Below are 23858 nucleotides of genomic sequence, written 5' to 3'. Positions count from 1 at the left end.
ACGTTTTATCAAGATTTCCAGCTACGAGGTAGAGAGCTAACATGTGCTGAGTAACTAGCTGTGCAACTTTGGACAAGTTACCAGTTACTTCATTTTCTGAGCCTCAGGTTTTGCATCTACAGAACAGCAACAACTTTAGTCTTACTTTATAGTCTTGTGAGAATTAAATGTCATTAGGCTTCTGGCATTTTCAACTGAGGGGCACACAGTGAAGTGTTAGCTATGGTGATGATGACAGTGGGGAGTAATGACTGTTCTCCTGAGCCGGGCCTAAACTCTCCGCTTTGCTCTCTTGTTTAATTCTCAAAACAATTGTTTAAAATAGCTATTTTCAACCCATTTTCCAGTTAAGACAACTGAGTTAAAGACAGATTTTAACTTGCCCAAGGGCACACAACTAGCAAGCTTCAGAACAAGTGGGGATTCAAACCTAGGCTGGCCTGGCCCCGAGGCTCCGTGAGTCCCACGTCTCTGCCGTCCAACGAGCCCCTCTTCACCTCAGTCCACTGAAAGCTCCCACTGTATCCCTATGGCTATCCTCAAAGCTTCCACTGTGCTCCTATAGCAGCTAGCCTGGGGTTGTGGTGAATTTCTCCACATCCTGATTTTTTTCCTTTCAGCACTCTTCCCCCGTTAGTCCCTCCTTCATGTAACCTTGTTAGCTTTGGGGACACACCCCTGGCCAGGTCTGGGCTTGTAGGGCCGCCTCTCCCCACCCCTTCCCTCTGCTTCTGTTAAAGTGTCACCAGATGCCTCTGGCTCACTCCCTTTGCTTTTAGCCCTCACAGGGGCGGGAGGGACCAAGGCCGGGTCCAGAACTCACCAGTCCTGGGGCGGCAGTGAAGGGGTCTTGGGGGGGCACTGACTCCTCTACAGCCCCTTCCTCACTGGGACTGTTGGCAACAAAAGAAAACGGATTGGGAAAATGAAGAACTTCTGGTAAGACCTTGACCCTGGAAGGAGCGGTGGGGAGCCTGGGCTGGGGACCCTCAGAACCGAGGATCTGTGTTTTTGCAGGAGTGATAAGATGAGAGGAGGTGAGGGGAGAGGGGAGAGACAGAGAGACAGAGACACAGAGAGACAGAGACAGATGAGAGATGGAGACAGGAAAGAGCGAGAATGAGAGACAGAGAGAAAGAGGGAGAAAGAGATAACACCCAAAATGGAGAGGTGGAAAAACGAAGATGAAAGAAAACAGAGACAAGGAAATAGGTATAGAAACAGTGAGCTAGGTAGATACGGAGAAAGTGAGATAGAAAAATGACAGGCTCATGACTGTTGTAGAGTGGGAACTGGAAACTAGAGAATTCATTAAATCTCTCAATAAGATCTCAAAGTCAAAACGGAAAAAATAAACTATACTGAGATTGGATCACCTACATTAATTAGGTTTACCACATTTAAAAATATTAAAGTTGGGGCTGGCCAGGTGGCATAGTGGTTAAGTTCGAGCGCTCCGCTTCGGCGGCCTGGGGTTTGCAGGTTCGGATCCCGGGCGCGCACTGACGCACCACGTGTCAAGCCATGCTGTGGCAGTGTCCCTTGTAAAATAGAGAAAGATGGGCATAGATGTTAGCCCAGGGCCAATCTTCCTCAGCAAAAAGAGGAGGATTGGCATTGGATGTTAGCTCAGGGCTGATCTTCTTCACACACACACACACACACACACACACACACACACACACACAAAATTAAAGTAGTCCCCATCTGGAGGGACTCCTGTTTGAGTCATTTTTCTATTCTTCTCTTCAGGAAAATTCCAGTTTTCTTCTTTGTATGCAGTTTCCTGGGACCCTGGGCATCTGTGGCTGTCAAGCGTCGCCCAAGTAAGGGCTACAGTTTCTAGATTTTGAAATATCACTTGTTCCCAGAAAGGATCAGGCAGGGCTGTGGCTAAGCAAGGACTGAGTGAGGCACCCATAGTCCTTCACACCCTCAGTCCTTGGTCCTGCTTTGGCCATGGTTGCACCCTATGTGGTCAGTGCTGGTATGGGAAAGAAGTCCTGGCTGTGGTCACAGGTGGCACGACAGCAATCTGTGTGCTCCAGTGCCTAGCACAGTGCCCAGCACAGTGCCCACCTGGTTCAGGTGGTGATTGGTAATGTCGCATGGATGGGTGGATGGATGCGTGCATAGAAGCCAATAATTTGGGGTGGTGTAAAGGGTATGTCTGATGGACGAGGGGACAGCGGGGCCAAAGCTTTGTAACTGGAAAATGCTTTTTCTGAAGTCTAGGAAGTTCCTGTTGGCAGGTCTCAGCAGGGCACTGGGTTGGGCAGTTCCAAGAAGCTTTCTGTGGTGGTGAGAAAAATGGTCCCTCCCTGCAACCTTCCACTTGTGTAAGGAGCACCCAATTTCATTCTAGAATTTCTCATCAAATTGAGGGCTTAATTCTCAGGATTTTATTCTTCTCATTACTCTTCCTTTTTCTAGAATGCTAGCAATAGTCTCGTTGAGACCCTTATTTGACCTCTTGGCATAAACTTATGAAATTAAATGCATCCTTTATATTTTATTTAGGGTTAGTGAATCCCAAGACTCCTCCAAACCCCTCCTGTATTTGACACAGATTCCTAAGAACTCCAATCTCCAGAAGCCACATTGAACTGGCTCAAGGCTGCACTGGATTCTCTTAGGAATTCTAAAACTTGTGCTGTTTAAGGAATATTTTCTAGCCCAAACCACCAGAAGTTTTACAAACAGGCTTCTGACACTGTGCCATTCATAACATTGTGCAGCTCTGGTTCCAAAAGGAACAAATTCCTATCTTCCCCAAAAGGAATATTTTCCCAACACAAATTATTTGTGCCTTGCCTTCCTTCCAGGGTGAGTCAAAGATGAGTGAATTATAATCACAAAGTCATAGAGTTAAAGCCAAATACACTACTTAGAAAGCAAGCTGTTTGACATAATATTGTACTTTAAGTAGTTGCTCAGCTCTTATTATTATTGGAATGTCCCCACGACCCCTGTAGGAGATAAGGTGGCATGACATGCTATCTCTTTTGCAGGGTTCCCTGTCAATTCAAATTCTAGTGCTGAAAATGAACTCTGTCCAAAGGTCAGGATTGGCCAAGACGACTTACCAGGCGAGTAGCAGTGTACTATGTGGAAAACGCATGCTTTCTGTACACCTAGCTGGTATATTCCTCTATTGGGGAAGGTTGTGGACGGGAAAAAAACCAATCTCACTTTGGACTTTTTATTTCATGTTCCCTTTCTGTAGGGTTTGACCTGATTTCTCAGTTCCAGGTTGATAAAGCAGCAACCAGTAGAGCTATCCAGAGGATAGTGGGATCAACTGCATTACAAGTAGCTTACAAACTGGGAACTAACGTAGACTTCAGGATTCCAACCAGGTAATGTAAAAAACTTCTAATTATGTGCCTCAAATACATTTTAAAAAATGAAAAGCTATCCAATGTTAGAGAATCTTCTCATGCTCGTGGTTTCTTGGATCACGATTTTGTTTAAAGATGAAGGAATTTATTTACCTATCTATCTTTAGTGCCTGAATATGTGAATGCTCCTCATGTTTTTAGTATGTAATTTACTTTCCATTCCAGGAAAAAAAATCACTGAGACTATTATATATTGATTCAGGACATGTTCCTATTACTTTGCTCTCTGTTTTTCTATAATTTGTCTGGTTTTGACTGAAAGGACCCTCTGTGAAAAGTGCCAGAGGTTAAGCATAAATTTAACCAGGAACCGCGGAGCGTGTAGAAGGCTCACAATGGAGCTGTTCAAGCGTCCTGGTGCTGAAAGAGAACCACACATCCAGTGCTCGGCTCACGGCAGGAAACAGACGAAAGCAAAACCAGAGTAATGATAACAGAAACAGTGGTAGTGATAACAATTTTAAAAATCCTCTATTTTTTATCTCCTTCTCTGGAACTAAGCCTTTTATTCTTTAATTATTTATAACTGAGATGCTTCAGTGCACGTGCAAGTGTTGAGGCAGGCCATTGTTACGAACGAGCTCCAGGGTTTCGGGTTTATATCACCTACATACCTGATATGTGATTATTATGATTATCGTATGTATCAGTGCACTGCAAAAAAAAAAAGAATTAAGATTTCTTTGGTGGATGGACAAGAAAATTAGGACTTTGATAGGAATTAAGGTGTAAAGGTAAATGATTAATTAGAAAAGTAATTGGTCAAATTAAGATGTCCTGATATAGTGCCAGACCGCAGATGGGAATTCATTTGTTTTTAAAAAAGCATTTTTTTGAGGAAGATTGGCCCTGTGCTAACATCTGTTGCCAATCTTCCTCTTTTTCCTTTTTCTCCCCAAAGCCCCTGTACACAGTCATGTATCATAGTTGTAGAGTTGTAGCTCTTCTATGTGGGATGCCGTCTCAGCATGGCTTGATGAGTGGTGAGTACGTCCGTGCCCAGGATCCGAACCGGCAAACCCCGGGCCTCCAAAGCAGAACGCATGAACCCATCTGCTGCGCCACCGGGCCGGCCCCAGGAATTCATGTTTTGAACATATTATATTTTTTAAAACAATAATAGTGCACTGTATAAGCTCTTTTTATAAATTTACTAATTAACATTAAAACTCATCCTCATCACAACGCTGGGGGGGGGGGACATTATTATCTATGTTTTATGAAGGAGGAAACTGAGGCCAGAAAGTTTAAGTTATCTGCACAAAGTCACAGGGTTGGGAGGTGCTGGGAGGATTGAAACCCAGGCAAAATGGCTTCAGAGGCTGTGCTTCTAACCACTATTCAACACCAACCCTGGAAAACCCTTCACATTTGGAAAGATTAATGGCGTGATGATACCTCTTGACTTTTTTCTGCTTATACTTTCTTTTCACGTACAGAAGTGCTAGTTGTGTTCTTAAATAATCTTTAAAACACCTTTCATTTCTTTCTTTCTTTAATAAAATAATTAAATATGACACAAGACCTCCAATGCTGATGTAATTTTCTCTTCTATAATTTAAGGTGCAATCTGGACTGTCATATTAACTCTAAATTCAGAGATCGATCAACTTGAGGCCACTTAGCCTCCCTACCTCCTGCTCTTCTTTTTGCTGTTCTTCTCTAAGTGCCTAGAGCTATCACTTAATATTTTTCACAGGCTATAACCAATGTCCCATATCCTCTATTTCCTTGACTCCCTGCCCCTCCAAAGACTAAAAGCTCTGTTTTAGTGGCAAGGTTTATTAAGAGATGAAGAAAGAAGGAGGAAGGAAGTAGGAGAAAGAAATTAAAAGGGAAGGAGGAGAGCCAGAGTGCTGAGATGGATGGAATACCAAATAGGGAATAAAGTCTATTCTTGGGAATGTTACTTTCTTTGCTTCAGTCCCCTCCATTTAAAATTAGGAATAATAATAACTATGTCATAGAGTTGCCATGAGGAGTAAATGTTAGTAAGTGGAGAGGGCTGAAATAGGACCTGGTACACAGTGGTATTAGTGAAGTGTTCACTCTAAGTAGTGGAGAGAGTGTATGCAGATGGGGGTCTTTTCTCCTTAGTGGATTCTTTCTTTTCAAGCTGCCCTCCAAGTCCTACTCATTCAAAAGCCAGGTGGCAAGAAAAGCAGGGACTGGGATTGCTCTCAGACCATGCAGGGAGCAGACTGTCTTGGTTTAAAGGGAATTTCTATGCTGGAGAATATAGCTCTGAGGGGTGAAAAGAAACTATGAACAGGATCTTCATGGGAGGGGAAGGAGAGTATGGCATGCAGAGCTAATGTGAAAGAGTCACAATTTATCCTTATTTGTCTGTTCAATTTTTTTGAAAGATTATAAGACAATTTTTTTGCTGCTTTTTATTCTTTATTTTAGGCATAATAGTTTCACATTCTCAACTCATACTTACAAACACATGTTCGCCTGCCTAACAAATACAATCCTTAGCTTTTCTTTGGGTTAAGGACATAAACAAATATTTCAAGGTCCAGAGTCTTCCTATCTTTTATTCAATTCTGATGGCTCTCTTTTAAGGTACTCTGTGCAGACTGTAACATAATGAAATAAATCATTTATAGATCTAGCTTCTTTTAAATTATGCATGCTGTCAGGTTTACTTATCAATGTGCATAGCATACTGCAAGAACAGAATCTCAGGTGTTCAAAAAAGACAATGGGACTGACTGTTCTATAAATTAGACTTCTGAAGACTTTTAAATGGTCTTAGGTATATACAACTAAGTGTATATTTTATTAATTTCAACACTGAATAAGATTTTCTCCTCTTACCATATTGACATACTGTATTAGGCTATTTTGAAAGATAAATAATGTGATAATCTTGATTATACTTGTATACACACACAAACACATGCACACATATTATCTTCATATATATGGAGAAAGAGAGACAGAAGGATACCCTTGGTTTAACAGTATGTCTATGAATGAATTGTTCTTCTAGCAACTTCAACCATCACCCCATTTTTCAAAAAGGTTTTGGCATTATACAACCAAGTCAGAGGTACATGGGGACATTATGTCCTATCCTACTTCCACGTAACCGCTTTGCTCGTTTAGAGGGAAAGATTGGTTGAAGCATAAGTTGGGAGAGACCCCTCAGTTAACCACGTGATGTCTTTGCAAAAGAGTCACTTAAGCAAGTTATTGAGACTTCTAGAATCAAGCGAAATAGACTTGTTTTTTCTAGGGACTGATGAAATTCTGCAGCCCTGCTCAGTATGTCTGTAAACAAATATATAGGTAACATAAAAATTTAGAAAAAGAATGCTTTAAAGAAGAGAAGAAGACAAAGCATTAGGATTTATCTTCCTTCTATGAAAACCTCACACCTCACCTTGGATAAAAAATGATAAATGTATTCTTTAAACATCTGCTTAATCTAGATATTTGACAAAAGAGAATGTTCAAAAGAGTCTATTCATAATTTAAATGAATACTTGTCAAATTTTACCATTGAATAAAACTTTTAAAACTGATCTCCTACCTCCAAATTAATTGAGGTCAGTTATAAGAGATGTATAAACTTCCATAAGGTTTTATAATTATACAGTAGGCAATATATTATACTGTCATTAATGAACCAAGGTTTCTTCTCTAGAGATTATACTGATATATGTATATTCTGGAAAATCTAAAGTCAAAGGAAATATGACAAACAGAATCTATGTTAAAAACAAAAATCAAAATAGATGTGGTAGACATTTCTATTCTGGGAAAATAGTCTGGTGTACATTTTTTTCTTCTTTAGCTCCAAACTGAATCTTTAAAAACGTACACACTGGGGCTGGCCCAATGGCATAGCGGTTAAATTTGCACACTCTGCTTCTGCGGCCCGGGATTTGTAGGTTCGAATCCCGGGCACGGACCTACGCACTGCTTGTCAAGCCATGCTGTGGTGGCATCCTATATAAAGTGGAGGAGGATGAGCACGGATGTTAGCCCAGGGCCAATCTTCCTCAGCAAAATAGAGGAGGATTGGCAATGAATGTTAGCTCAGGGCTAATCTTCTTCACACACACACACACACACACACACACACACAAATGTACATGTTAAAATCTCCCATACACTTGACAGACATAAAAGATATTTAGTGAATTGAAAGCTTTGCAATAAGTACAGTACACATCACCAGTGATCATTAAAAAATATGTACTGACAAAGGAATTCACTCAGTTTTATAAATAAAAATGAAAGTTGTATTTGAAAATAATGGCTGAAAGAAGTTCTTGGATGATATAAGTACTCAGACAAAAAGTTTCACATTTTTGTTATTTTTATAAAACTAACAAAGCGATGAAATTTGTTGACATAGTTGACCCATTTTATTGAAGGTTTGCAAAAATATTTGTAGTGAAGAACTATTTTTTATGCTATTATAAGGGATGATAAAGTTTCATAGTTAAAGTCAAAGTAAAGATAGAAAATCTTAGCAAGTTAAGTGTTTTTACTTATTGCTAAACAATCTTGGAACTGAGGAATTTTTTAGGTTAGAAATTCTTGACGCCAATCATATAGTTTAGTGTAACTGGCAACAACACATAGGCCAATGCGATCAATGTATATGGTATTCATTTTAGGTTATAAGAAATTAAATCAGCATCCACTTAGATATTTCTTCTCGCCTTTCTCTTCTTCACCCTTCACAAAAAGGAGCCATATAACAGGAGTTTGACCTGAAGGAAGGTTATTTGGGACTTTGAGTCCTGGTCCATAACTGTTCTCAGAAACATCAAATTTCATTATTTAGCAAACAAAATTAATTGGCATCTAGTTTTCCTAGTGTTTCTTCCTTACTTAGGCATTTTTTCTATACTTAGAAGGAGGAAGGTAGAAGGATATAACCTTCAAACCCTTGAAAGATGATGTTTACATTTAATATGTCCTGACTTTTTGAAAATTCCATCTTCAGTTTCAGCAGCTTGGCTTCCACAAAAGAAGATTCAGGTAGTTGCTGCAGCTGCAGATCTGTTTCCACACAGACAGGAGACACCTTAGGGACACCGACGGTCTCATGCTGCCTTTAAAGCAGTAAAGAAGGTAGCAATGACCCAGACTTAGTTGTCAGATTGAGGAACAACTTGGTAGGAGTAGGATATTAAGAACTGGTCACCTTTCCCTTGTCACTCATCCAGTGACAAGCAACCAGCTGCTGTGTTAACTTCACACAGTGAGCTCCTTGAAAAAGATGAACATTCTCAGTGTGAGGGAGCTGCTCAAATCTGCACAGTGGCTGATTCTCAAAATGCTTGTGTGGGTCTCAAATGTAATTGTGAGGGGGAATACCCAGGCACTTATGGAAATAACAAACAATCCTAATATGTTATATTAAAATAAAAAATTCAAAAGCTGCTTGAATTAAATGGTTTCATAAACTAGTGGAGCTGATTTGGATTCCAAATGATCTCATCCTTCGTTTGTGGAAGAAATGTTGCCAAAAACTTTGCAAGAATGTATTTTTTGGCTGAGATGGAATTACTGAACAGTAGCTCTTTAGGTAGCATAAATGGCAATATTGTTGCAATTATGTGGCATTGGGAACCCTCCTTAGCCATGAGGGAAGGTTTTTTTTTTTGATGTGTATTTTAAGATGGAGCATTAAGTACATGAATGGTTGAGCTTCTGTGAGGGTGTTTATGAACAGTCATGAAAGAACAAATCATGCACAGATTTTCACACTGTAGCCTTTCTGTAGGTCTAGAATCTAAAATAGCACAATAAGGGAATATGGTAATACGCATGAGTACAGAAAACAAGATTTATATTTACTGTTTTAAAATTTTACTCAGGCATTTATATCCCAGTGGACTGCCTGAAGAATACTCCTTTTTAACTACTTTTCGGATGACTGGAAGCACACTTAAAAAGAACTGGAACATTTGGCAGATTCAGGATTCCTCAGGGAAGGAGCAAGTTGGCGTGAAGATTAACGGCCTAACAAAATCGGTCGTATTTTCATACAAGGGACTGGATGGAAGTCTCCAAACTGCGGCCTTTTCGAATTTGCCCTCCATGTTTGACTCCCAGTGGCACAAGCTCATGATTGGCGTGGAGAGGAGTAGTGCTACTCTCTTTGTTGACTGCAACAAGATCGAGTCCTTACCTATCAAGCCAAGAGGCCCAATCGACATCGATGGCTTTGCTGTGCTGGGCAAACTCGCGGATAACCCTCAAGTTTCTGTTCCAGTAAGTATAAACCATACACTGTGATAGCTTAAAACACAACCAGATTGCTAAAAATTAATACCTCAAACATATTTGATAATCATCTGAATGTCTTAAACAACGAGCAGTTATTCATTTTTTAAGTTCCCTCATGCACTTTTTCAAAAAGACTCCAGTGCCTTTATTTTATTTTATTGTTTGGTGAGGAAGATTGTCCCTGAGCTAACACCTGTTGCCAATCTTCCTTTTCTTGCTTGAGGAAGAATGGCCCTGAGCTAACATCTGTGCCCATCTTCCTCTATTTTGTATGTGGGCCACCGCCACAGTGAGACTTGAGTGGTATAGGTCTACGCTGAGGATCCAAACCCCTGAACCTGGGCCGCCAAAGCGGAGTGTGCGAACTCAACCACTACGCCACCAGGCCGGCTCCAGCCCAGTGCCTGTTTTGAACATAATGTGTACCAGATGGAATGGGGAATCAGAGGAAGCTAAGTAGATGGCTCCTTGTCACGAGGAGCTTAAAGTTTACTTGGAAGTGCTACATGTCTGCTTAAAAAGACCACTTAAAAGAAATCCGTACTGGTGTGGTACATATTGTGTATAAGTCACTAATGAGAATATGCAAGGTAAGGTTACAATGGGTGGTGGATTCAGTTAGTCAAGAACTCCATGCTTTCTGGAAGCAATGCACCTTCAGATGGAAGGATTTGAATTGGCAGAAGAAGAGAAGAAAGTGTATTCTAGGAAAGAGCATTAAAGGAAAAAGAAGTAGAGAATACGTAGGCCACATTCAAAGATCTAGAGACTGGGTGGTTTGGATGAAATGCGTATGTGAAACTGTGAGTTAGTGTGTGTGTGTGTGTGTGTGTGTGTGGGTGCGCGTGCCCATGAGGTGGGTGATGGATGCCAACTTCAGTGTAAGAGATGAGGGTAGAAAGCCATATGCTGTTTGATCAACAAGAATGACAATTATATAGATGGCTCAGTATTTATTTACTTAGAAGTACATAGATCTTGCATGACATATTATAAAAGTAAAGGATTTTAGAGCTCTGTGCATGATTTTACTGTGGACATCCATGGATATAAAGGTAAGGAATTAGAAAGTGACATGATAATTGTGCCAACTAGTACCATATAGTTCTATCATTTTGAATTGTTAAACTTCCACTGAACAATCTTTAAAAGGATATTTTATAATATTATGACAGGAATTTAAAAAATATATCTTAGAGGACAAATGTTCTTTCGGGGAAACTAAAGAATTTAGAGCTCAATAAACTATTGACGCCTCTCTCTCTCTCGAATGGAGCTGTTAAATTCTAGTCACAAAGCTCATATCACGGAGTGTAGCAGGGGTGACACAATGATTTTGAATGGTTTTCATGCACTTCTCCAAAGAGAAAAAGGTTATCAGACATCTCAGTAATGGAATTGTTCAAATACCTTATTTTCAAGGGAAGAATTGTGATTAGCGTGAAGGGTAGTGTGAAATTTCTATATTCTGTGATGGACAGGAAGCAATTTGTAACTGCCACATTACTGCCCTGGCTTGTAGACACTTGAGAAAGTGTTTCTTCAACTAATGAGTTATCACACCTCGAGTGGCTGGGTTAGAAAGCCAATGGGACCACTGTTGTGCCATCTTGAAATTTGCAGTGGCACTGGAGTGGTTTTCAGATAACACTGAACTTCTGCAATATTTGTGCCATTTGTGGACCATGGATGAGAGGGAGAAGAACTTAGGGTACCTCCTCACTGTGACGAATATCAATCAAGTACATGTAACATTGATTTATTAATTCATTGGTCTTGAAAAACATTTCAGTCATGATAATTCTGAATTCTAGATGCTAGGATGCTATTAAATTGTCTGATTGCCAGAACGGTCAAGTCTCAATATTACTCCATTATATTATAATTTGGCCAATATGTCATAACTGATTGTAGGTTTTCTGCTCAGTGTAGTTTCACATCACAGTGGAGATCAGTTAGGGCCAATTATCTTCTATTTTATTCTGCCATGTACAGCAACACAACAAAGAATCTGGCAGCTGGTGTTAATTTTGCTTCTGGTCCACCAAGGAGCTTTTCAAAGTCAGCACACTGCTTGTTGTTGTTAGTGTCATCCAGCCAATTCTGATTCCTAGAGACCCTGTGTACAGCAGAGCAGAACCCTGCCTGGTCTTTTTGTGCCATCCCCTCACCTTCTGTCACTACATTAGACAGTGCTCCGCTGCTATTCATAGGGTTTTCATGGTCAATTTTTTTGTAAGTGGGTGGCCAGGTCATTCTTCCTACTCTGTCTTAGTCTGGAAGCTCTGCTGAAACCTGTCCACCATGGGTGACCCTGCTGGTATTTGAAATCCTGGTGGCATAGGTTTCAGCATGGCAGTAATATGCAGCCACCACAGTATGATAACTGACAGATGAGTAGTGTGGTTGCTTGACCAGGAAGTGAACCCGGGCCATGGTGGTGAGAGCACCAAATCTTAACCACTAGACCACCAGAGCTGGCTCAGTACACTGTAGCCAATGTTAAAAGTATTTGAAACAGGCATGAACAATTTTCTTCCTTCATAGTGAATTCTGACTCCACCACAAGGGAACACAAAAAGGACTAGAACCTCATTAAAGTTCCATATTTGATGATGTAGTGGTGGTGGTAGTGAGAACAACTAAAATAGATCAAGGTCATAGGCCAAAAAAATCAAGGAGGTTCCTAAAGGAGATGATGTCTGAGAGGAATCCTGGAGACGAGTAAGACTTGTCCAGGGGAAGATAAGGCCAGTGTTCTGGATGAGGGGACTCTAATTTGGGAATTCCCTTGTTTATCAGTTCTTCCCTTTTCAAGCTTTATTTGTCTTCCCACACTGCTCCTCACTTTTCCAGACTAAGAATAGTCAGATAACCATACAAATCCGCAGACAGAGCTAAGTGCTCTTGAGTTGTCCCTACGCTCTTGTTTTTATTTTATGACCTATGATCTTCTCACCAATTTGGTGAAATCTGAAGTTGCTGGCAATTACTGAAGATCAACAGTGACCCCTGTCCCTTGGAAGACTTAGAGAGTGATGAATTGTGGTACCCACATGTTCTGGGAGGTAGAAGACATACACTGATAGGGCTCCCTTCTTTTGATCTGGAGACAGCAAATATTCAATATTACTGTGTGAGAAATTTTAAAGTAAAATGAAATGTGCCAATAGCATGAAAACAACAAGGAACAGTATATTTTTTCAATTTTTTTCATGAAATTAGATTCATTCTAATCTTTGACACCATATTAATTGAATACTTTTTCAAGATCAACACTTGCTTTTTCTTAGTAAATAAATCAAAAGCAAACATCCCTTGTAAAGGTATTAACAGAGGTCAAAAGGTAGCCCTAGGAATTGCATAATAAAAAGTGCAATTGAAAACAACATTTGAGGGAGCTCTAATGCTGAGAGACTCATTTATATTGTGATTTCCCCCACCCATCTTAGCTTTTGTCTCTTTCTTTTTTGTAAATTGGAAAAGGAAACCAATTTCAAGAGGTTTTCATAAGGCTTGCAATAGAGCTGCTCACATGGTCTACAACTCAAACACCTTCTCATCATTCATGGTTATTGAGTGGGCTCAGAGCATTTTATATTTTTTCCCAATGTACTGCTGCAATACATTGTTAGTCTGATTTTAAAGCAATAAATCCCATATTTCCATTCTCCTTTGTGCCCATATTTTAGGATGGAGCCATTTATCCCCCTGCAGAGCTTGGTTTCCTGGCAGCCAACCATAAAAACATGCTATTTTATTACGGGTTCTTTATTGTGTGTTGTCAGCATGACTGCCTAGGAGAGTCATTTAGTACAGCTCTATTAGAAACAAAGTTAGCTCTGCTCTCTTTTCAGGATGTGCAGTAGGGGTGCAGGCTTGTTTGAGGGAGGATAAAAGTTTATGTGGTTTACAAATACATGATTCACCCCCGCCTTTTTTACGTATGCATATTTCAAATAAACCAATGTGGAATATGATTGATCAGACAGATACAATGCCTTTAGAAGTATATTTCAAATGTGTTGCTCTATGTTACTTTTGTTAAATTCAGAGGAAATGTGAGAGCAAATAGAAAGGCAAAACTGGTGATGGAGAAGCTCTCTGTCCTTTTCTCTAATCCATAGAATTAAGTCATACTAACCTCCAAATGTGAAACCAGTGAAAGTTTCATGAATGATAACGTGAGAAAAATCAATTATGAGGTTGTGATTAATATTATTTCAGCATTTGAGGAATATCATAGGAAAGTTATATTTTTAGTAACTTAAGAAATGCATAACATCTAAACTATTGTTTTCTTATTAACTTGTTTTTGACAGGTACTTTTTACAAATACTCTTTCACTTGGAATTATTAAATAAATACAAAAGAAATGGTAATGTTATTGGCACATATCCATAGGAAATAGTTTTTATATACTTTGGTGTGGTTTGATCAGAATCTTGTTGAACGCTGACTGTAGACCATCTGAACAACATCAGCTGGATCCTCCAATAGGTGGCAGTGAGACGAGAACACAGAGAAAGAGCTGCTAGCACAGGAGAAGCTGGGACAGGGGAGGGACTGTGCACAACTAGAATAAAAACTAAATGATGGTCAAACTTGCTTTTAATGGAAAATTGAAAACGCTAAAATATTTTATTGGCCTCAGCCGTGCCCATACTGTTACAATTTTAAAACATCAGGGCTATTAGTGTTTCTATATTTGTTAAAATGTATATGGGCTAAGATCATAAGGAAATCTTTGTTATGTAGACTGGGTAGATGTAAGGCAAGATACTAATTCAACGGCGTTTTCCCTTCTCTTCATGTTAATCTCTGTATGGTTAGTTTCTTTGCTTACAACGTGGTGTCAGTAGAATCACAGGCTTTCACAGCTGGAGGAAACTTTGAGTGTATATAGTTCAAACCTCTCAGTTTTCATGTGAAGAAATTGAAACCCAGACAGGGGAAGGGGCTTGCCCCAAGTCATAATCAACCAGAGGGTAAATACTATCATTTCTTTCTTCACTGTATTTCTTATCCATCTCTATGTATTCATTCATTAACATTCAACAACTATTTATTGAATATCTGCTAAGTTATAGACAGAAATTAAATCTTGATTGGAGCTTACATTCATTCTGGGGAGAGGAGATGGGCACAAATACGTGAATTAGTAAATGTACAGTATAGTGTGCCAGGTGGCCATAAATGCTATGGAGAAGAATGAAGCAGGAATTTGAGTGCCTGGAGAGAGGGCCTCATCGAGAAAAATCATTTTGGCAGAATCCTGAAAGAGCTGAGGGAATTAGCATGTGGATATCTGGGGGAGGAGGATTCCAGGAAGATGGAACATCAAGTGAAAACAGGCTGGTGTTGGTGTTGTCTGCTGTGTTTGAGGAGTGCATTGAGGCCAATGTGCCTGGAATGAGGCTGAAAGAAGCAGGCAATGAGGCTGAAGAAGTAACGTGAGAGAGTGAGGGAGGGGAAACTGTGTTAACACGTTGGCCTCCATTCTGGGTGAGATGGGAAGACATCAGATGGTACTGGATAGATGAGCAACATGTTGTCATCTTTGGCTGCTGTTTGACAATATACTGCAGGGGAAGAGAAGGACACAGCACTTAGGGACATCTTAAGAGGAGATCTTCAAAAGCTACTGCAATAATCCTGGCAGGGATGGTCTTGGTTGGGAACAGAATGGTAGAGGAGGAGGTGGTGCAAAGTGGTCAGATCCTGATATATTTTGAGGGTTAAGCAAATGGGATTTTAAGTGTAAGAGAGAAAGAAGAATCAAGGATGACATCGATATTTTTGGCGTAATTGGAAGTATAGAGTTGCCATTTATTGAGATGGGAAAGACTGTGGGAAGAGCAGTCACTTAGACCTTTAAGTGAAGATGCTGAGCAGGCAGTTACATATGCTCTGGAGTTCACGAGACAGGTCCAGTTGGGAATAGAACTCTGGGAGTTGTCAACATATACATGGTGTTTAAAGCCATGAAACAAGATGAAATAACTGAGAGATGAGTGTAATAGAGAAGTCCTAGAACTGAGCCCTGAAACAACCAACATTTGGAGGTTGCTGAGATGAGGATGATTAAGCCAAAGAGACTAAGAAGAACAGCTTTCGAAGTAGGAGAGAGCCAGGAGATTGTGGTACTCTGAAAGTCAAGGGAAATAGTATTTCAAGGAGGATGGAATGGTCAACTCACTCCAGTGCTGGAGGTAGGTCAAATAAGATGAGGACTGAGAGTTGACGACTGGATTTAGGAACCACGAGGGTGATCTTGAGAAAAGACCAATTGAAGTATTGGGAATGGTGTTGGGAATGAAAGCCCAGCTGGAAAGGTTCAAGAGAGAATGGAAGGGAGGGGAACTGGAGGCAATGAATATAGACAGCTCTACTGAGTTTTGTATGAAGAGGAGCAGAAAACAGGATGGCAGCTGAAGGGGAATATGGCATGAGGGGAAGATTGTTTTTAGGTTGGCAGATAACAGGACACCTCACCATAGTTCAGAGTGTAACACTTCTCGATGCTTTCCTATAGCAGCCTCCTTCTGCCTCAAGGGATCAGGCATTTATTACCACATGAATCTCCTCAAAATGCCTTTTGAAATTAGGCCACTTTCCCGCATCCATATCCCTGTTGCAGAAGAATCTTTGATGACAATTCAATAATTATCAACCCAATAGTATTCAAATTCCTTAGCTTGGAATTCAAGGGGGAAAAATCTGATGTCTATTCTTTGCCACAGTGAATCTGGTCTCTTCTCTACATGTCACTTTCCACCCTTGTGCCTTATTATTGTCACCTCCTCTCCTCAGAACTCTATCCTTTATCCTCCCCATCTCTGCTTATGAAAGTCTTAAATGCTCTTCAGGGTCCTACTGACGTGTTACGTGTTATATGATCCCCTTGTTGATGACCAGAAATATATCTTTCTCATCTCAGCGGCTATAGTATTTATTGCTGAAAGCATTTTTCAGCTTACATACTGTCCTATATACTAAACATTTTTGTGTCTTCCATAGTGTCTATCTCAAAGCACATGAACGTGTTATATAAAGATATTTGTATAGAGAAATGAGTAAATGACTGCAAGCCTGTTCTGCTGACTCCAAGCTTCTTTCTTTCCCTTTTACCATCTGCCTCTGCCTTTGCTGGGATTCAGATGAGTGTCACCTACTCACATTTAACCACATTCCCAGCACTATGTCTGGAACCGCATGGCCTAGTCTGCGTAGAGTTGGGGAAATTTGGGATTTTGAGGCAGCTCAGAGTGTCCTGCTCAGCAAGCAGGAAGCTTCACTAGAGGTCCCTTATGATGGTAGAAACTAACATTTCATCATAAACTGAAAAGAAGGAGGAGATCTGTGAATTCAAGTATTTCTTTAAATCTTTGTCGCCACTGAGTAGACCAAACCTTAATGAAATATCTCTTCTGTTAAAGAATTTATCTTTGAAGAGCTAGTTTTTAGGCATTTTGTACTTGTAAAATTTAATCATAACTCAGTTTGCAAAAAGTCAAGCTTTGTGTCATTCTCATTAATATTGAGCCAAGTTCTATAGTTTGTCATTAGAATTCTCCCTCTGGAGGAAAAGATAGTTGTCTGCTATTAGCTTTTGTTTAGTTCTCATGGAGGGCTTAAATACCTTCTCACTCTTTCTCAACAACCTAGCAAAATAAGTAGAAATCACTAGCCCTATTAAAAGAGTAGAGAGTTGGGGCTAAAATTCCTTGCTTTAATGTGTTGTCAGCTGGACACTACTCCAGCTTAGAGGAGAGAATCATACCTCAGTGTCCTATAGAAAAGAACTGGATAATGCTAATCTCGGCAGATGTAAGGCGCCTTACACTCACACAACTCACTTCTCCTTGAGACAATGGAGAAGTATTTTATGTTGAAAAGGATGGATTGTGCTAGGGCATTTTACATTCTGTTTAATACATTAAAAAAAACCTTTTTACTTTTTATTCCTGTACTTGAATTTTCCTCAAGTCTCACCAACTGTAAACTCATTGTGGGGAGGAGAATATCTTTGGTTTCCTTAGTGCTTGACTTCTATTGGGACTTTAAAAATGTTCACTGAAGACTAAATTAAAATATTTGTCATGTATTTTTTGTCAGTAGGTATTCAAAGGGAAGGATGTTTCCAGGTATGAAAATGAGAAACGTGTGGAAATCAGCGTTGTAGATATATAATGAAAGTGACTTTTACCAAGGAACTCTGCCAGTCTTCCTTCAAAATAACATGCAAATTGGAGTTCATATTGCATGCCAAAGAATGGTTGTTGTATAGACTATTATTAGTGCGTCAGTGGTGCTGATGTGGATGCACAGATGTGTTCTGAAACCTCTGATCTATGTGGCACTCTGAACAACCCAGCCCGTATTCACAGCTGAATTACATTTCATCCCCCATTATCCTGTACCACAACTGCATTGCCAATATTTAAACAGGTGCCCGAATTTATCCAGAAAGAATTACATTTTTGAGGAAAGAGCTTAATCAATTACTTTGCATTTGCAATAAGTAACTTTAATGAACTATCTAAATTAAGGATGTAGGTTTCCTGGTTAGCCACATAATTAAAGTTTTTCAAGGTGATTAAGGTATGAATTATTATTATTATTATTATTTTTGTGAGGAAGATCAGCCCTGGGCTAATGTCCATGCCAATCCTCCTCTTTTTGCCGAGGAAGACTGGCTCTGAGCTAACATCCTTGCCGATCTTCCTCCACTTTATGTGGGACACCTCCACAGCATGGCCTGACAAGCGGTGTGTTGGTGCACACCAGGAATCCGAACCCGGGCCGCCAGCAGTGGAGCGCGCGCACTTAACCCCTACGCCATGGGGCCGGCCCCAGTATGAATTATTTTTGAGAATCAAAATATCACACGCATACAATGCAGACCTCGTGTGAGTTACCAATTCACAAAGGTCTTAGTGACTATAACTATATGTGTGGTCTCTCTTATTTTGAGAGTTAGGGTGGGGGGACATCTTTTCTTATTCTGGTAAAACTTTTATCTGGTCATTGAGAAAAAAGAATTATAATTATAATTATATTTCTTTTTCCTACATGATATTTTATCATACACATGAATACGTAACTGTATATAGAAACAGCTGTCAGTTTTTGGAGGAACACTAGAAATTTTGCTTCTGGATGTATTTATATAACAAACATACAAATAGGAAAAGTTTTGAATTCTTAGGAAAGTTGTCAAGTTTTCTAGTAGATGTTGGAAACAAGCTTACACAGTTCTAATTTCTAGATCTTTCTTTTCTATGCATCTTTAATACAAATGTTCAATCACCAAATGCCTTGGTTACCTGCTTAGAAAATCATGATTCATTCCACAGATAAGATATGTTCTTCAGGGAGGCTGAGTGGGGTAGAAGAGAAAGCCCTTGTTTTAGAGTCAGGCACATTTGGAATGCCAGCTCTGCCTTTGACTAGCTGTGTGACCTGTGGCAAATCACTTAACCTCTCTGCCCTACTTTACCCATGTGTGAAGTGCCTCAGAGTCGTTTGAGGCAGTACTGGGTAGTTAGGAGTCATTAAGGAAAAGGTTGTTCCATTCTTTCTTTTCTCTTTCTTTTAAAATTTTCACTGCAGTTTAGAACCAAACAAAAATAAAATCCTTCCCAAGCAAACAAGTCTAATCAGATAAAAATAAAGTGTGTGATTAAAGTGGTTTCCTTGACTACGAGACAGTGTGCGGCTTGGGAGCAGTTCTTTTGTACCACGTCTGTATCCTGTCATTACACCATGAATATGCAGATCAGCATAATTTCCATACAATTCATAGATAACTTTCCATCTTAGAATATGTCTTGATTTAGATCTTCACTTTCTTTTCATCCTGCTTAATTCATTTTTCCAGATGTCCACATTTTCTGGGGAAAATGTGATAGGGTTGAGAGAAACAAGAAAAATGGGGAAAGAGGAGAACTCCAGGACAGGGAGAATGATGTGAGGAGTGCTGATGCAGGAATGTGAAAGCTGAGTCTTGTTTCCCCCCTTTCTAAAACGGAAAACCTTCTTTTGTTTAGCTTTCCCTTCCTTTCTGGGTAGAAGGGTAAGACTTCCCCTCATCCTCTCGGTACCTGATCTTCCATCCAGTAACCTCAACTCTGGATGTTTCTGTAACAATGGAAAAGATGTGTCTAACTTAATTCTAGATCCAGCAGATCTAGAGTCCATTTGGCAGGTAGGATGAGTGCAAATCAAGATTGGATGAAAGAAGAGAGATTACCTTATGTTGTGTTACATTACATTTAGATTACATCCCGTTTAGATTGTGACCTGGATACTTAACTACACATTTGCATAATGCCAGGAGAATCAACTGACCACGAAATACGGATCTGATTTGAAATGCCTAGCAAGAACTCCTGATTGAAAGGGGCCAGGCTGGCACGTGGTGGCAGCTTCCTGTGGGGTACCCAGCTGTTTTCTTTTACCTTTTTGCCCTGGGCTTTCAGAGTCAGACCTGGCCACTCTTCCTTTGTCCTGTTTCTTTCCTGTTTCCCTCTTCTTTCTCCCATAACGCCTGCCAAAATGTAAGAAGTGTGGAATTTCAAGTGTGTAGAAATTTTATATCTCTTCAACCAAGGAATAAGACTATACAAAAGTTGAATATTTTTTATTATCTTTTTTCCCCCTGAGTCCTAGATTTCTCTCATTTCCTCCCCTTCCAGACCTTCCTACTTCCAGTGTAAGCTGTGATCACTGCACGGAGAATGTCGTCTCCAGCGTGTATTTTTCTGCCAGGACCAGGGTTCTTCCCTCTACTTTATTCCTGGCTGCCTCTGTCTCCAATCTTCTCCCATGTAAACTCACCGCGTATAGCCCCTGGGGAGTTCAATGGGCCTGGGTTCCAGTCCAGACTCTGACACTTACTGGCTTGTGATTAGGGCAGTCCCTTGTTCTCTTTGAGTAATGCAGAGCTCAGGACATCTATATCTGATGATCAGAGGAACATGGGAAGGGCTTCCAGCCCATTTCCACTGGAAAATTTGTATTCAAGGAACACGAGTCCTGGTCCGCTGACTTCAACCAGTTCCAGTTGGTCTCCAGTCACTTAACAATTGGACCCCACTTACAAACTCATCCCTCTGTTAAAAGACCTGCCTCCGTCCTCCAAAAGAACCTGAACTGACTGTCTGCTCTCTTTCTCCAGTTTGAACTTCAATGGATGCTGATCCACTGTGACCCACTGCGACCCAGGAGAGAAACTTGCACTGAGCTGCCAGCCAGGATAACGGTGAGTCCCTTGACCACCTGCAAAGGCCACTTCCACCCAGTTTACCTCTCTCTACCTCCTCAAACACCCCACCTCCCACTTTCTTCCTCGAAAGAATCCAGGCTTTGCTGTAGGACCAGATAGACAGCAAGGAAAGACAGGTCCACCTACAGTAGAAACCTGGGGAGGCTCTGAGGACGGCGAGAGGCCGCCCGGGACGGGCGGGGCTGAGGCAGAGCCGCGTGGCGCGGCCGCGGGGAAAGGGTTAAGGGGGATTGTTGTCATTCTATCCGTCCTCCCGGCTGCAAGCTCTCCTCCAATCCCCAGGACCCTCTCCAGGGCCATTCACAAACAGCAGGAACGTACGCCTCCCCTCCCGGGCACCTTTGCCACCCCTACCCGGGGGCGCTTTAGCGGGGGAGAAGGGCGCTGCGCGCGGCGGCGGGTCCGCAGGCCCAACGGGGTGGCCGCGCGGAGTCCGGCCGGGATTCGCAGCGGGCGGGGGGCATGGCCTGGACGGCGCGGGGCCTCGGGGCCCTGGGGCTGCGACTGCTGCTGTCCGGGCTCTGCTTGTGCGCCGCTCAAGTAAGTTTTGCGCGAGTTCAGGGGGGCGCCTTCTCACTCTCTCCCCATCTTTTCTTCTCCAGACCACCGACCAGGTAAGCTGGGCCGAGGAGCGTTTGCATTTTTCAAGCGCACACGAGGAAAGGTGGGATCAGTCGTGGGGAGGGCGCCGAGCATCCGCCGGCCTCGCCTGCCTCCAGCCTAGAGCACCTGCGGCGAGTGCGGCGGGAGTCGGGACTAGACGACCCCCGGGTCCAGGAGAGCTCTCCCCCCCCGGGGGTCCTAACACCGCAGGCTCAGGCGCTGAAGGCCCGCGGGCTCCAGACTGGGGTGTCATTTTTAGCTGGGTTGCGTCTTGCCACCCCCCTCCCCGTCCCCCTCCCCCGTCCCAGGCCCGAGGCCTGGCTGGAGGGCGCGGGATCCAGGCCGGCGGCGCTCTCCGCTCTCGCGCTGCCCCGCCCGCTGGGGCCCCACACGGTGTGTCCTGCCAGAGGTGCCGGCGGCGGGGGTGGGAGCGCGCGGCCCGGCCCCCACGCGCGTTCCAGCGACTTCCCCGGGCCCAGCGCCCCGTCCCTCCCGCGGACCCGACCGGCGGGCCGGCTGAGCCCAGCGCGGTGTGAGGTTTCACGTACAAAGACCCCATTGTAACCCGTCTGGTCATTGGAGTTTAGAAAAACAAAGTTTTCTTTGATGAAAGAAGCTTTTTTCTTTTTTTCCTTCTTTTTAATTCAGAAGAGAAAAAAGTCCCACATTCCCTAAGCAGCATGTTCATGCTATTTCAGACGCCAGCATTCCCTCTAGCATCAAGCTTAGCTGTTTGCAAGCAATAAAAGGGATCACACCTCGGTCAGTCTGAAATTAGGTGTAGTTCTGAAGCGAGGTGCAGAACTCGCTGGAGACTCTCGCGCAGGAGAGCGTCCCGCCCGTGGGTCTGTGAGGCCAGGGCTCGCGGGCTTCGTGGCTCTCCCCCCGCACCCTCCTATCGTCTTTCTCTCAAGAGTATCCCCCCAGATTTCTACTGGACACAGAAAGGTTTACAAACGATACTGTAATTGATCTGATGTGGAGCGCCTCCATTCTTAGTGTTCCATTTTGGCCAAAACACTGAGTTGCAATTACTGATTAAATCGAGGGCGGCATCGAATGACCCGCGTTTTCATCACTGAACCCCTTTTATAAAGAAGTGTTAGGCCTCCTTCCTGGGGGCATGGATCCGCTCGGACCCCGCAGTTCAGCCGCATCTGAATGTGGCCGGGCCGCAGGGACCCGCTGGGCCGTGTGAGACGCGTGCGCGACCTGGAGTTTCCAAACCTGGCCTCCCGGGGCGGCGTCCTCGCGGGGCGGAGGCGGGGCCTCGGGCGTCGCGCCCGGTTCTGGTGGTCGCCCAGCGGCGCCGCTAACCCGTGTGTGTACTGTTATTAGCAGAGAGGACCCCCGGGCGAGCAGGGTCCCCCCGGGCCCCCGGGCCCCCCTGGAGTTCCGGGCATCGACGGCATCGACGTAAGTGTCCCTATCCAGGCCCCGTCCCTCCCGCCCGCCTTTCCTGCCCTCCCGCCGGCTCGGGTGTGTTTTTCGAGAGGGCCAGATGCCCCCACCCAGGGCAGGATTGGCCTTGGGCGAGAGCTGGGGGTAGATCCTGAAAGCGGTGGTTTTCGGAGGGGGAGGTGGACGTGTCCTGTCCCCGTGGGTCGTGAAGCTGCGCCATTCAGCCCTGTCCCCGGCCGACCTGAATGGGCACACGCGGGGGATTCTCCCAGCGCCTCGCACTCACTGATGCTCCTGCCTTTTCTCCTGCCCCAGGGTGACCGAGGTCCGAAGGGTCCCCCAGGCCCCCCGGTAAGTTGGTCAGCGCGTTCGCTCTCCTCTCCCTTCCTTTAGACGTGGTTTGCAGCCACGTGCGTCCGAAGGGTCTCAAGTTGGCGCCTTTTCCCTCCCGCTCAGGGTCCAGCTGGAGAGCCGGGGAAGCCGGGAGCTCCGGGCAAGCCGGGCACACCGGGTGCCGACGTGAGTAGGCGGGGTGCCGGGGCGCGCACCTGGGGCGCGCGTGCATGTGCGCGCGTGTGCATATGAGTGCGTGTGCATGTGTATGTGTGTGCGTGCATATGCGTGCGTGTGCGTGCGAGAGGGGAAGGGAAGAAGGGAGAGAAGAAAGGAAAAGAGCGGGAGGGGGAGGGGAGACGAGAGGAGGTGAGAGGAGCGAGAGACAGAGAGACGCGCCGGAGGGGCGCGGTGCGGGCGGCGGAGGCCACGTTGAAAGCGGCTGTGGCCGTGAACTTGGCCTCGCGCTCCTGGCGCGGCGCGGAGGGGCTCGGGCGGGTGGAGCTGCCTCGCGGATCCCCGGGGAGAGCCCCAGCGCGCATCTCCTCCTCTCAGAAAACAGTAATGGGTGC

At 43.2% G+C, this 23858-nt stretch overlaps 2 protein-coding genes across 4 annotated transcripts in view; both read left to right on the top strand.

The window, feature by feature from the left end:
- The first annotated feature begins 1959 nt into the window (after positions 1-1959).
- Positions 1960-21318, top strand: LOC147915748 (collagen alpha-1(IX) chain-like). The gene is made up of 5 exons (XM_087437839.1): positions 1960-1987; positions 3227-3359; positions 9248-9644; positions 20842-20925; positions 21232-21318. The coding sequence occupies exons 1-5, from the start codon at positions 1960-1962 to the stop codon at positions 21316-21318; spliced, it is 729 nt and encodes a 242-aa protein (XP_087293965.1).
- COL9A1 (collagen type IX alpha 1 chain) overlaps positions 21222-23858 on the top strand; it is a 63336-nt gene continuing 60699 nt past the window's right edge. Inside the window, exons 1-4 of one of the 3 annotated variants that reach the window (XM_087438777.1) lie at positions 21222-21489; positions 22891-22968; positions 23269-23304; positions 23410-23472. In XM_087438777.1, the coding sequence (XP_087294903.1) occupies positions 21412-21489; positions 22891-22968; positions 23269-23304; positions 23410-23472 (255 nt within the window). In that variant the 5' untranslated portion in view covers positions 21222-21411. The remainder of the gene's footprint in view (positions 21490-22890; positions 22969-23268; positions 23305-23409; positions 23473-23858) is intronic. The other 2 variants (XM_087438776.1, XM_087438775.1) reach the window with 2 other exon arrangements.

The sequence above is a fragment of the Ceratotherium simum genome, chromosome 13, assembly GCF_057802395.1.
Source record: "Ceratotherium simum simum isolate JZ-2026a chromosome 13, ASM5780239v1, whole genome shotgun sequence".
Taxonomy (NCBI): domain Eukaryota; kingdom Metazoa; phylum Chordata; class Mammalia; order Perissodactyla; family Rhinocerotidae; genus Ceratotherium; species Ceratotherium simum.
The sequence above is the reverse complement of the archived record's forward strand: the minus strand, read 5'-3'. Positions and strand labels throughout refer to the sequence as shown.